We start from the raw sequence: 14,776 nt of genomic DNA, 5'->3' as shown, positions 1-14,776 counted from the left end.
CAAGCTGACTTCATTCCTTTCCCTGTGTCAGGTTGTAAATAGTGGAGTCTGTAGTACTTCAGGAGTGGAACAGTGTTTAGCCAGTGCAGTCTTTGGTCTGAGGGAACAGGTGGCCTCCAACAGAGTCCTGTTTTATTTTGAAATATTTATTGTGCAAAACTATGCAATCTTGTGTTCTGTTTTAGGCAAATAATTTTGTATTTTTCCTCCTCTTTCATCATGCCAAAAAAGGGCGACCGGGAGTACCACAGCAGCCGTTGCCACCGAGGCCACCCGTGCAGCCCCAGCCTGGCATATCCCTGCTGCCCTCGAGGCCCAGGATACAGCCCCCACGACAGAGGGTTCCCCTCCTGCCACCACAGCTGAGACCTCCTCCACGCCCAGCTCTGCCAGGCTCAGCAGTTGTGCCACTTCTGCCTGGAACAACCGGCATCATCTTGGAGACTGGGGAGGCAGGGCCTCCTGGCACAGTTTTGATGTCTGGGAGAGGGCGTCTCAGGAGTGTGGATGGCCAGGCTGGCCAAAGTACCATGCCCATTGCTGAAGGGTATGCTGGAGCACCAGGTGAGAGAAACAACTCCTGACTGAGTGCAGTGGACATGTCAGGCATTGCTGGAGAGGTGACGCTGAGATCTGCTGTGCTTTACCAGCCCCTTTTTGTCTTTTCATGGACACTGAGGCTGTTGGGAATGGGTTTAGAGCAGATTTGTGAATGGGCCTCTGCAGCCTCCAGCTGGCTGCAGAAGTAGGGGAAACATTCAGTGCCAGTTTTGCTGCCTTTCCAAGGATGCAGAAAGCATGAGGTCAGCAGAGATGATGTAAAATCCTTGGTAACCACAGCAGTCTTTGCCACTAGGGAAACTTTTTTTTTATTTCCATTATGCTTACAGTGGATTTTGTACATTGGAGTAATAACTTGGTTCTCTTTGCCATGACCACCCCAGTTTAACAATAATTGAGCATTTCATAGGAGACACTATTTAACAGCTGTTTTGGTAGGTTGCTGTTCAGAAACCAGAGATGCTTTTTAAAGGACTGCAGTGATAATTGGTCATAATGTACTCTGCTGTGTACTGAGTCACACATACTACTTTTCCTTTGTAGGATATCCAAAGTCACCTCATTCTACCACGGATTCACAAGGTAAGGCAGATTTTTCCTAGAAATTTTTCACATGGGTTCCTAACATTTATTTCAGTCCCTGGAAGGTCATGGTTGAGGGAAAAAAATGTGTTAATTTTTATTATTTTACTATTAATTTATTGTTAATATTTTAGTATTTAGAATTGTTTAGCATTGAGGAAAATCTGACTTATTTTTGCTATACCTACGCATTAAAACATGCATAATCTGTATCTTTTGAAAATATGGAGGTGGGGAGAGGAGTTAGGTTTCGAAAAATCATTTTGGTTTCTTGCTACTTACTTCACTGTGTTTTTTTTTAAATACAGAGAGTTTGTATTTTCTAGCTAATGTCAGTATGGACCTTTCTCTTTGCCTTCTTAATGAGTAAATAAATAGATATTTATGATGTTTTTATTATTTCTTTAATAAAACATGTATAAGGCCAAGACTAAGATCTTGAATAACTTCTGCATCTTAGCCTAGTGCATGAAGTTGTTCTCCTCTTGGGAGAGTTTCTGGCTTTGTCACAGTCACCAGGGCTTGAGTTCCTGACTGCAGTGAAAGCAGAAGTGCTACCACTGACAGCTAATGATTAAAATTATTCAAAATGAAGTTTTCTTGGTTTGCTGGGGTGCTTTTGTTAATAATTGTTAATATTACAATTTATTTATGAATTTGTATGATGAACAGTTATCAAATGTATGTGGGACATGCTGACTGGCCTAGATATATATGTTGATAGGGTGCTGCCAGCCCTGCAGCCTCATACTCAGGATATTATCAAACCATGGGGAATGTTATCCTTGATCAAAGTATTTCCACATCCTCTTTAAAAAAAGCTATTTAATCTAAATTTGTTTGAGGAAATATGGGCGATAGATGGAAGTAAAATATTAGGGCTTTATGGAACCCAAAAACCTACCGCCCCAGGACTTAATTTGATGGCCATAACAAAATCACAAATACATTTCATGAAGAATGGTCTGGGGACTGACAAAAAAGAATTGCAAAGAGTTCATGCTCTCATTGTGATATTTATACCTGCTAATTAAAATTCCATCATAGCCTTAAAGCAATCTTTTTGCATTTGAGGATTGTGGTAGTAAGAACAGGCAGCAATAGATGAGGTTTCTGGAAGAGGATAAGAAGTAAAGAAACATTCATTTATCTTGATGCCAGCAAAGCCAATATAGGTGTCTAGATTTCTGTGATAAATGGATTTCCTGGGGGTTTTTCTTCCCATTGCAATTTATAGATGGTAGTATTTTAATAAGTTTATGCTAAAACTGTGTGAAACAGTAGGTGGATGTTAGAAGTGTTGAAAAGGCAGGGTGAGGCAGGAGTGCACCCATCTGCTGCTTGGTGGAACACGCTGGTGGAACAGTTACCAACCTGAGATCCACAGGGAGGTGGGCTTGACCAAGGAGTTCATTTTCCTGATCCATGTCACTGGATACCTATTTAAATACAAGATATTCCTGCTGATCTGTCCTTAAAATTCCCACAGTGTGCCTTACAGACTTCAATGGCAGATAGTCAGAAAACAGAGAGATAAGGGTGGTACCAAAAGCTGTTAAGACTTCTGTGGAGTTGGAGCATTTACATCCACTGTCCGTAATCTGGACTGGCTGGATTGATGGGCTGAGGTCAACTGGATGAGGTTCAACATGCGCTTTGGCCTCAATAAGCTCCTGCAGTGCTACAGGCTTGGGGCAGAGTGGCTGGAAAGCTTCAGAGAGGAAAAGGACCTTGGGGTGCTGGTCAACAGTGGCTGAATGTGAGCCAGGGTGTGCCCAGGTGGCCAAGAAGACCAATGGCATCCCACCCTCTATCACGAATAGTGTGGCCAGCAGGAGTAGGGAAGCAATTCTTCCCCTGTATTTGCCATAGGTGAGGCCACACCTCAGTGCTGTGTCCAGTTCTGGGCCCCTCAGTTCAGGAAGGACACTGAGGGGCTGGAGCGTGTCCAGAGAAGGGCAGCAATGCTGGTGAAGGGTCTGGAGCGCATGTCCCACGAGGAGCGGCTGAGGGAGCTGGGGGTGTTTAGCCTGGAGAAAAGGAAGCTCAGGGGTGACTTTATCGCTCTCTACAACCACCTGAAAGGAGGCTGTAGCCAGCTGGGGGTCGGCACCTTCTCCCAGGCAAAAAGCGACAGGACCAGAGGGCAGAGCCTTAAACTGCACCAGGGGAGGATTAGGCTGGATATGAGGAAGAGTTTATCCAGAGAAAGGGTGATTAGGCTGCCCAGGGAGGTGGTGGAGTCACAGTCTCTGGAAGTGTTTAAGGAATGACTCTTCGTGGGACTGAGTGCATTGGCCCAGTTGACACAGTGGTGTTTGGTCGTAGGATGGACTCGATGATCTCAGATGTCTTTTCTAGTCAAACTGAATCTGTGGTTCTGTGATTCTAATTGTCAGTGTCTGAAGAAGAGAGAACATTCTGGGACAGAATTCAGCAGTTAACAGTGCTGTGGAAATTAACAGCTGGGGAAGGAAAGATTTTTTTGGCTTATTGGAGGAAGAACTTACTGTATAAATAAGACATCAAGGAATCCTTACTGTCTAATTAGTTCAGGACAACCATTTATGATGTCTTTAGCAGTCTTCACCCAGTACATTTTGTGGCACTCAAATTCAAATCTGAAAGATGACCAGACCTTCTTGTACTATAATTCCTAATATAAGAAGTTTGTACTATTAAAATGGCCTTCTGAGTACTCTTTCATTTCTGTTTCTGAATAGCTTCTGTTACATAAAAGCACTGCTCAGGAGGATGTTGAGGGCTTGAATTCTGTCTCCTGGGACTAAAGTAGCCCGCTTTCATGCTTTTCTTGAATGCTGAGGCATGATTTGCATATTTTCAGTACCAGAGCATTTCTTGATTTTTTTTCAGATTCCTTAGTTATGTAAAAGGAGCAGTAGGTAAGTGCTGGAGCAATATTTTCTTGCTGCAGTGTGAAAGGATGGTGTTGTAAGAGCAGATAGATGTTACTAGCAGACTCAGGAGGAAATTGTGTGTCTTCATAACACACTGAGATATCATCCACACCAGTATCACTGTGACTTAGCAGAGCAGCTTCATTGGGCACTGACTCATGGAAATCACATCAGTGATCACATAGTGCTGCATAGGCAGGAGGAATGTTTCTGAAAATGAGATGTTAAGGTCAAATTGGAGAGTTAAAAAAAAAAATAATAGGCAGGGAGGTGATAAATTGCTTGTATTTTTGTCCCGTTTCTCTAACTGAAATTACACACTTTTCCTTTATTTAGATTTAGGGGTATTGACCATTCGTGAGAGAAAATCCTCCTTACTCCTGCTGACAAATGAATTACATACTTACAGTCTCTTTCCTGTGTCAGTTCTTGAAGAATTCTCATTCCAGTTGCTGAGCAGTTGTCAGCAGCACAATCACACTTAGTTTTTTTCTCCTTTCATCTTAATAGCAAATGCCTAGGCTGTGTGCTCTTTTGTTTTGCTTAATGATTTATTTTTTTTTAAATTTTATTTTCTTCTGGCCCTTGAGCTCTGTGGGAGGCATGAACTCTGCTTGGAAGTCAAAAGAGAGGTGGAGAACCAGAAACACAGCTAGCAGATGGGTGGAAGTAGATGTAGCCTAACAAGGGCCACCCATGCATCTTCTGTGGTTTTTGACTCTCCAGAATGCATTAGAGTAGCTTAGATTGCCATGAGCAGACTTACCTGCTCCTGCTTACATGTATGTGCAATATCTCAAGTGAAACCTTCTTGAATGAGTCTGAAGCCAAAAGAGCTTCTTCCTCCCCCAAAAGGGGGAGTTAAACTGTCAGAGGTTGAATCCTTTGTGAAATTTTTTGTCTGCCTAGCATTTTCTTCATCAGAGCTGTGCCTGTGGTTCACAACTTTTAAATGCTTTACTTTTTTTTTTCTGTTTATGCTTCAACAATATTGACTGCTTAAATTAAAGTAGCATCCAAGCCTGGACCTTCTTTTGAGAAGCTGAACTTCAATCATGAGGAAAGGCATTTGCAAGAGGGGACATGTAAGAGAGGGGGTGCAGCTCTCTATAAAGTTCTGCAAAAGCACTGCTGAGCTGTTGGTAGGAATTGTGAAAACTTCAAACAGGCACAACTTCAGCTGGAAGAGGGGAAGAGAGCACAGACACACTGCATCTTTACTGTGTCTCCTCACATTGACCCCTGAACTGATCTGCAGGATATTTAGTCAGGTTTAAGATTTCTCCTTTGAACAGATACCTATGGTGTGCTAAACTGGGCTGCAGATCTGAAGAAATTTCATCAGCATAGCAACAAGTAACTATTTCTAATAACTATTCTAGCAATTAGGGAAGGAAAATCTTGAAGGAAGCTGTGGAGAGCCAGGGTAGGAGTGACTCCCTTACTCAGATGACATTAACCCAAACAGGACTGTAGCTGCTCCAAAGCTGGCAGTGTTTCTGGGCAGGCAACAGATGGTTTGTTCCATTTGTGCAGTGTGACTGCAGGGGATAGAAACCTTTTGAGTGAGCCAAAAACCTGAGGTGTGTTTTCAGTTATTTTCAGTCTGAGAGTAGCTTTCTGTGTAAGTAGTGTTGTTAAGGTGGTGGAGCTTTACAGAAGCTGTTTAAGTAGACTTCCTGCAATTAATTTTGGTCCTTTCAAATAACCTCATCTTAGCTTGCAGGAGCACCTGCAGGCACACTGGCAGGTAGGAGTAATGAAAAAGGGCTTCTGTCTATCTTCTGAGCTTGAGACAAAATGCTGAATAAGAAGATTTCTAAAGATAGTGAGGCAGCTGGTTACCAGCCCCTGAGGGAAATCAACATAATTATCTGCCAGTTCTGAAGTTGCAGGCATGTCTTCCCCTTTGCCTTCTCCTTCCCACCCCCCAGGGCTGAGTTATTCAGGAAAACAGTGGATAGCAGAACATTTGTATATCCACATTTTAGACTAAGTTATGTGTCTTTTTAAACTTCAAATTTTAAGCAATATCATCTGAATTAGAGTGGATTTTAGGAAAAGTGGTTTTACCCAGAGGGTGATCAGGCACTGCAGTGGGCTCCCCAGGGAAGCGGTCACAGCACCAGCCTGACGGAGTTCAAGAAGTGTTTGGTCAGTGCTCCCAGGGACAAGGTGTGATTGTTGGGGTATCCTGTGCAGGGCCAGGAGCTGGACTTAGATGGTCCTTGTGGGTCCCTTCCAATTCAGGATTTGATGAATTTAGCATTTGTTGCTGATGGGCATCTCTGAAAGGGGGAGGCCAAACATTAATTTTAAGGAGGGCAGAAGGAGCAGGGTGAAACAGCAGCTGTGGGCATCCTTAGCTACTTGCCCAGACAAAGCAGCAGGAATTGACTACTTCTAGCAGTGTGTACTGCCTTAAGGAAAATGTTTAAAGGGAAGGTAACTGGAATGGGACTAATACGTGGCTGAGCACTGAACACTTGCTATTAAATCAGTCTGTTAAAAGTAAAAATTCATCTTAATTGTCCAAATTACATTTCATCTGACTCAATCTAACAGCAGTGTTCTTCTAGTAGCCAGATAGCCACTATAAAATACCTAAGTATTAGTTTAGGTATCATTAAAATACCTAAGTGTCTGTTTGATCTGCTGAGAAAAGAAGAAAAAAATGCAAAGTGAAAGGCCCCCCAAAACAGGAGTGCTGGAGAGAGACAAAAGGTTCTCTTTGCATTACTGTGGAAGTGTCATACATTCTTACAGCCATTTTCACTATGCCTTGGCAGAGAGAAAGTAGGAGATCTAAGCTGTGCACAGCTTCTCAACATGACAAGGAAAGCTGGCACGAGCTATAGTCTTCAACATTCCTATGGCCATTGTGAGAATGATGGGGAGTGGAGATATTGAAGGGCAGCCTCTGTCCTGAAGAAGGTCTTTGGCAGAAGCATTGTTGAATTCAAAGGTGGTAGGATTTCCACTGCCAGCATTTACAAGCTGTGTACTGTTTCCTTAGAAGAAGAAAAAAAAAAAAACAACCAAAAAAACCTGTGGCCAAGGCAGGAACTTTATGGTGCTCAGTAAATTCTATGGTGAGACACCCGGGACATGGGCCAGCAATATGTATTCTGCTAATTCTGGCATCCTGCAATTGGCAGGATTAGTCCAAGTGGAGTATGTGCAGGAACAGAGACAGTGGATTATAAAGCATCATAGGGAAAAGGCTATGTTAACATTCCAATGTGACTGACTCATGTTGTTACCCATTTCAGGACCTGCCACTGCTGCTGTGCCCTCTCTGGTGTCATTTTCTGCTGGGCTCACACAGAAGCCTTTCTCCAGTGATGTCGGCGTGGTTCACTTCAATAAAGTGCTTGTGAACGATGGGGACTATTATAACCCCAACACAGGTAACAGCCAAAGAATGCAGCCACAGACATGCTAGAGGCAGGAGCATGGGTTATCAGTGTTCCATGTTACCAGCTCAACTCTACTGGTTGCCAGGTAGCAGAGGTGCGGTTCCTTACTAATCCACTTCATCATGGCTGGGTGAAGTCACGGTGAAGTTTTTCCTCCACTCACCTGGAGGAAGGGAGAGGGAGAGTAGGTTCTCATAGCACCTCCCCAAGGGGAGCTGGGGGCTGCCTCCTTCTCAAGCACTGAGGTGTGAGGTGTGCCTGTGTCTTCATGACTTCAATCAGTTGGTCGCCTGCCCAGTCTGACCTTGTTGCAGTTGTATGAAGCTATGGGTGACCCATGTGGTGACCATGTTTGTCATTGTGCTTATGGCAGTCAGGTGTCCCAATCTGAGTGGCTGTGGTCAGCCCAGTCTGCCTCTCTTCCGCAGGCATTTTCACATCGCCGTACGAAGGGCGCTACCTGATCACCGCCGTGCTGGCCCCGGAGAGGGATGAGTACGTAGAAGCGGTGCTGTCTGTCTCCAACGCGAGCGTGGCTCAGCTCCACACTGCTGGATACAGAAGGGAACTGCTGGAGTATCACAAACCCTACTCAGGGAAACAGACCTGCGGTGGTCCTGGGACATTTCACCTTGTTCTTCACCTCAAAGCAGGAGATGAAGTAAACGTTGTTGTAACAGGAGGCAAACTGGCCTACACAGACTCTGATGAAATGTACTCCACGTTTAGTGGAGTTCTCCTTTATCCTTCCATTTCTCATGTTTAGGTTTGCCTTGAACAGGGGAGAAGGGTAAGATATTCAGAAGAAATTAAGTGTAATAAAATTCAAAGCTTTAATATATTCAGTTTATATATTTGATTTCAGTGATGGGTTTATAGTCTATATGGAAACATTTTCCTTGTCCCTTGTTTCCAGAGGTAGCTACAAAAGGCACTTTTCTGTAGCTAAATGAACTCCTTCCCAAGCCCTTGTTTACCTGTACAAGCAGAGCAACTGTTTAAACAGCAAGTATGTTCTCAATAGATACTTCTCCACTGTGCTCCTGCTATTCCCTATTCAATTGCCTTTGCAATTTTTTCCCTAGTTTTTGAAATTGTGCTTAGTGTATCAAAGTTTACATCTTTGCTCAAGTTTACAGTTGTGGTCAGCTGTTTTCATGTTTTCAGTAAAGCAGAGCCAAGAAAGTGAAATTGTAGTGGATATGGTTGATGATGTTTTATTCCTTGTGTTATTTAATAATGTGCATTAGCATAATCAATTTGTTCAGTGCAATTGAAAATCATGCTGGTGCAAAGCAAAATGATATTCAACTGCATCAGTTTTCTTTTTTGCCTTTAAGGGCCAAACACAGTGCTAGGAGACAAGGTGAGTGACTCAGTCAGGTGGAAACAGCAGCACAGGGAGAAATTTGTCTCAGCGTTCCACTGGGCAGATGTAAATGCAAGGTGCAGTTGCAACTGCTGAAAGATTTAGAACAGTTACTGTCTATTTATGGAGTAAAAAAGACGATTAGTTGTTCATGATGCTCATGAGATTAATGCTTGCTGCTGGAAATTTGTAAGACAGGTCAGAAAAATCAGAATCAGCTTTGCTTAGCTAGAAAAATTGAAAAGTTTAAGAAATTTTACAGGGTATGTTTCTGGCAGTCCAGCAGTACTTGCATTAGAAGGGAAGTTTTTGTCTTTGGTGAATTGTAGAAGACAAATCAGAGAAAAAATGGTTGATAAAGGAAAATAGTGTTATTAGTCAATATTGTTAAATGCACAAACCAACCCTCTGCCAGAGTCACTGTGACAGCCTCCTGCATCGGTACTTTTGAGTGAGGTTTGTCTTAACACTCAGCATCTGTTCATACAGATAAAGCAGCTTTCTTAGCTTAAACAGATAAACACATTAGATGCAGCAGTATTTTATTTTGCACACAAGCCACCTCTCAGTGGAGGTAATAAAAATGATGCTTTGTCTCTTACGAGTTAGCATTTTGACCACTTTTGTGGCTGAAAAGAAATCCAGCCACGTTTAACTGAGAGCAGGACTGTATATTCATTTTTCACATGTACATACATTTGTCACCTGTACATTTTTTATATCAACTAATTGTTTTAGTAATCTGTTCATACCGCATAGAGTTGTATTTATCACAGTGGTTTGTGTAGTGTGTTTTCCTTATTGCAAATGCAGAGCAGCTGTTTGTAGCCTCAGAACAAACAACTTTTTTAGGTGAGGGAAGAACTCCCTACACTGTAAAGCAGCACATTATATTTTGCTGCAGCCCTTCCCATCTGAGGAGATCAGATGAAGACTTGTGCTTTTGTTACTTAGTTTTGGAACAGATACTCCCTAATAACTGTGTTTCCAGGCAATGAGATGGGGCCTCCCCACAACAAACTATCACATCCTGGAAGCTGAACTGCTTTAAAAAAAGCAGGCAAAAACACTTTTCTGTCCACAGAGGGCCTCTGAGTCAGTCCTAGTGCAGCTAAGGTTGCACTGGGGGAGTTGTGAGCACAGGATGGAAACTCTGAGTGGAGTTTTAAAGCACCTGATTTGGGAAGATCTCTTGGCACCTGATTTCCAGAAATGACGGTGTTAGAGATAGCAGAAGCTAGGGCTGGCTGTGTTCATTGGAGGAAGGCTGTTTCTGACAGAGCAGCTGTTAGTCAGTAGCCAAAGATGTACAGTGAACTTGCCCTTCACAGCCTGATTGAAGGAGCCGCCTCCAACTCATTTCCCCGCACACGTTTCTGGACCTGTGCGTTACCACACAGTCAGCAACCGCACACTTGTTCAAGGGGGGCTGAGCTTTCTTTTTCCTTTCTGTCCCATGCCTTTCTAGGTCTCAGAATTGTAGGGACAGACAGGAAGGGTTGTTTTCTGTGTTTCCAAAAACCAAGCATATCATACGCTTCTTTTTCATTTTAAAAGCATAATTTCTTGTTATGTACAAAAGCCAGAGAAGCACTTTTCCTTTCAGGATATTTTTCACTCTCCTCAAGAAAGCTGTGTTCTCTAAGAAGCTGGCTCCAGACTATGTGTGACTCAAGATTATTGTTGCCTGTTCTAAAAATGACTCATGGAAACAAACAAAATGAGCTGAGTGCTTAGGGAGATCTAGCTGGCAAACACAACCTTTTTGTTTCACCTACCTCCAAGTGAGAAATTTTTAAGAATCAGCAGTGCAAGTTTAGTGCTAAGAGTTGCAAAAGTTGTATTAATCATTTAGTTATTACCTAATTGCTCCAGGAGATTTCTAAATCCAACCCACAAATCTTCACAAGTGCAGTTCTGCTGATGGGACAGGACCATCTTCCACCAGAAAGTTTCCCTTTAGACCCAGGATCTGCTGCTGCCTGTGCTGGGATGGTTTAAGCCCTCATAATGTAGCGTAACTGGTGTCTGTACACTGCTGTAGAGCATTCCCTAAACTGTCACAGCAGGGCGCAATCCCAGCACCTTGAGGACACCTTTAGATATTTCAGGGACAGCTTCCCATTCATCTCCAGCTGTGTGGGTGGGTAAAGCTATGACTTTTTACAAGGAACCTGTGTCTAAGATTCCTGCCTTTGTTGAGGGGGACTTGACCCTTAATTTGCACTTCCTTGGTAACTGCTGTAATCAGGGGAGGGGGCTCGCTTCCTCCTAATGAGGTTATTTTCCTGGAGCTGACAGGGTGGAATATTCATCCACCTGGGAAGACCACAGGGATGTAGCCCATCAATAGCGAAAAGGAGGATGGAACCTGAGTTTGTCTCTGCTCCAGTCAGTGCTTGGATTAAATATTAATAATGCAACAGCTGGAAGAGACTCAGGCACAAATGCATTCACAGGACTGACAAGGGTTGGCTCCACACAGAGCATCCCAGCTTCAAGAGTCCTGCTCCAGAGTACCCTGAGCCTGCTGACAGAGCTTTTACATCTTTGGTGAGAATCAGCAGCAGCACACAAAAACCTGCACTGAAAGGACCATTTCTCACTGTGGGTTTATGATTTGACTGACACATCCAGGAGAATCAACAAGCTCAAATAGGAAGCATCTGTTAACTGAGAAAGTTAGAAAAAATCCAGTAGGTGAGAGCTCTAAGACAGGGCTGGTGCCTGTTTCACAGATCACAGTGCTACCTTTTAGACGTGCTTTGTAGGTAGTTAAGTAATGCAGTATATGAGAATTGCAAGACTCTTACATGATACAGAATCTGTTGGGCCAAGTGCTGTAATTTGACATCAAAACAGAAAGAAACACAGATCCTACCAGGTGAAGCTGTACAGGCAGATGTGTGTCTGAGAATCCCTCAGGCAGGCACAAGGCTCTGTGGTTTTTAAGGGACTGTAAATATCCAAACTAGATGAGTCCCCAGGGCAGCATCACTTGTGAGACAGGTGAGTTCCCAGAGGCAAGGCTTTAGCAGCAGAACATCTAAAGCCAAGCCAACATGCTGACAGCCAGAGAGACTTGGCTCTGGCCAAACATGGCAAGCGTATCCGAAAACCCCAATGTGACATATAAATCAGTCATGTCCCCAGGAAAGACTGCAGCAAAGCAGGAACAGAGATTTTCACTGCAAAAAGTGTAAAAAAAATTCAACCTCATTATTTTAATTTGCTATTAAGATCTCTGGAGATAGCAGACATTTTTCTACTGTCCACTTTGAGAACACTCAAAGCAATAAGGACTTTCCGTGGTATGCTATCACATTTCCTTTCAGCACCTTTGTGCAGTGTCACTGAGACTTTGGTTTGGTGAAGTCAGCTGGCTCAACAAGAAAAATTACAAATAGTCAAGCAAGCTGTAGGTAGAAAGCATAAGAAAGCAACTTGAAACAACATGCCCATCACCACCCCATGCAGCTTTAAAATGCGCTGGGAATGCAAGGTAAAGGGCTCCCCACCTGCAATTGGGAGATTCAAATCAGGATTGAACTCTTTCCTGAGAATACAACATGCATTTGGAAGTGATTGTTTGCTCATTAGCTAAGTCCTTGTATTACAGCTCAGTAGTGGTTATGGGTCTTTCACTAAAACTAGAAGAAATTAATTTACGGTCTCAGCTTGGAGATGGGAGGAATATGCACTCCACTGAGACTTGCTCAGCAGGTAGAGGTTGGCTGCTGTTTGCTTCTGGATAATGGCACAGAGTTCAAATAATCCAGCTACAGGAATACCTGGGGGCAGTCTCCTGTCATCACAAGACAGACTTGTGCTCCAGCCAACACAACCTTTTTGCAATGTACCCTGCAGACTTGGGGTGCAGAACAGCAGCTCTGCCAATTTTTTGTATATGGGAGACTTCAAACACCACCTTGTAACATGTTACTGCATAAGCAGGTTTTGGCATTTATTTCACTATCTTGATTGTGAAGTAAGGATCATTACTAGCATTTCTCAGTAAAAAGAACAGTGCATTTCAAAGTATGCTTTAGGTGTGCATGTCTATACATATATTCATGCATATATAAAAATAATCTCAAAGGGGGTGAGAAATATCCAGGAACATGAAAAAACTGTGTGATAGAAAACAACTGCAGATATGTCCAAATAAAGCCTACCTCTTGTGTAATGCCTCAATGCTCTTTTGCTTTCCAGGGAATACAGCAGCACTCCATGCCAAAATTTTTGCTCTCTTCTCCACAGCCTTTGGAACTGCACTTTCTGGCTTCCCAGTTAAGCTTGCATGTGTATTTGAAATGACTGTTCAGTGTCAAGCACTGTTACATAGGCTTTGTAGTACACCGAAGTTCTGCCAACAGAGCTCTTGTCCATCTTAGTTGCTCAGTCACTGCCCTGATTCCTGGCAAAGATACTGCAGTTGCAAGGGACCTACAACAATCACCTATTCCAAATGCCTGGCTAATTCAGGGCTGGACAAAAGCTAAAGCATGCTGTCAAGGGCATTGTCCAAATGCCTTTTCAACACTGACAGGCTTGGGCATCCTGAGATGGCCCCTCCACTCCCCCAGCAGGAGGCAGGGGCAGAGCCCACAGGGTCAGGATCTGGCATCTGCAGGGCTGAGCCTGCCACTGCTGCAAGCGAGCCTGTGCCTGCTCCACAAGCAGACAGCAAGGGCTGTCCATGCCCAGGAGTGCAGAGCAGCTGCTCAGACCTCTCCGGGGCTGCATTCCCCTCCACCCATCCTGCTGGCATGGGCTGTGATTCCCAGGGATTGAGAGAGTGGGCAGCCAGCCATTCCCATGGCTCTGCCAGGACACCCTTCTCTGTGGGATATTAAAGCAGCCTGAAGTTCAAGAGCATGGGGAATCCAGGGTGGCTTCCAGGGCAAAAGAAGTGTCCAATGCCATGGGGGGAATGCACTTGGCTGCCTTACACAGAGATTCCATAAACACTGTGGTTTGGGGATTTTGGGGGTTGTTAGTTATTTGGATTTTTTGTTTGTTAATTTTTACCAATCACTGATCTTACCATTTGTCCTGGTTCTGGCTGGGACAGGGTTAAGTTTTGCAGCAGTGGTGAGTAGTTGGATGTGAATTGTACATTCTGCTGTTCCTATTGCTGTTGTTACTGTTCCTTATTTCATTGCTGTTTCTAGTAAATTGTTCTTATCTCAATCTGTGATCTTTAGCTCTGTGCTCCTCCAGCTCTCATTTCCAGCCCTCCATAGGGGGAAGAGAGGGAGCTGGAGGAGGGGTGACAAAGCGTGGTCATCTGAGGTATTTCAGTGGGAATACCACTCTTAAACCATGACAACATTGCAGAGCAGAGCTGCCCAGAGATCCTATACATCTAGATCTCTCTGCAAGGCCTTGTCCCCAAGTGAATAGCACCTCCCAGTTTGGCATTGTCAGCAAACTTGCAAATGGTGCCTTCAGCTCCTGCATCCAGACCACTGATAAATATATTGAACAGAACTGGCCCTGGAACTGAGCCTTGAAGAACACCAAGCAGCAGAAGCAGAAGCAGCCCCTTTCACCACAACCCTTTGAGCCATGCCCTTCAGCCAGTTCTAGGCTGAGCTGCTCAGGCTGATGCTTGTTGTCACTAGAGCATGTACACAGCAAGTACCATCAGATGTGGGGAACGCAAGATTAGAGACCAGCAAGGTAGGAAGATGAATTAAAAAGGGAGGGCAGGGAAAGGTTGGCTAAAAGACATGACCAGGAAGAACACAAAGTGCACCAGCGCTCGAGTGGGACAGAAACACCAGTGGGGGTTTGATTAATTTAAGGCAAGGAGGAAAAGCAGCAAGGGACTGCTTAGGAAATACATTGAACAGGAGTGGCCACCCCTGCCAGGCAGAAGACCCTGACAAACCCTTGCTGTGCCCAACAGGGAAACCTCTGAA

General features: G+C 43.9%; 1 protein-coding gene across 2 annotated transcripts in view; it reads left to right on the top strand.

Moving 5' to 3' along the window:
- The window catches only part of EMILIN2 (elastin microfibril interfacer 2), a 37,545-nt gene extending 23,186 nt beyond the window's left edge, over window positions 1-14,359 (top strand). The window contains exons 5-9 of one of the 2 annotated variants that reach the window (XM_058831571.1): window positions 232-564; window positions 1,105-1,143; window positions 7,334-7,471; window positions 7,909-8,270; window positions 13,062-14,359. In XM_058831571.1, coding sequence (XP_058687554.1) covers window positions 232-564; window positions 1,105-1,143; window positions 7,334-7,471; window positions 7,909-8,246 — 848 coding nt within the window. In that variant the 3' untranslated portion in view covers window positions 8,247-8,270; window positions 13,062-14,359. Of the gene's footprint in view, window positions 1-231; window positions 565-1,104; window positions 1,144-7,333; window positions 7,472-7,908 lie in introns of both variants that reach the window. The other variant, XM_058831570.1, reaches the window with a different exon arrangement.
- The last annotated feature ends 417 nt before the right edge of the window (window positions 14,360-14,776 follow it).

This window comes from Poecile atricapillus, chromosome 2, assembly GCF_030490865.1.
Source record: "Poecile atricapillus isolate bPoeAtr1 chromosome 2, bPoeAtr1.hap1, whole genome shotgun sequence".
Lineage (NCBI taxonomy): Eukaryota > Metazoa > Chordata > Aves > Passeriformes > Paridae > Poecile > Poecile atricapillus.
This window is presented reverse-complemented; position numbering and strand designations above follow the sequence as displayed.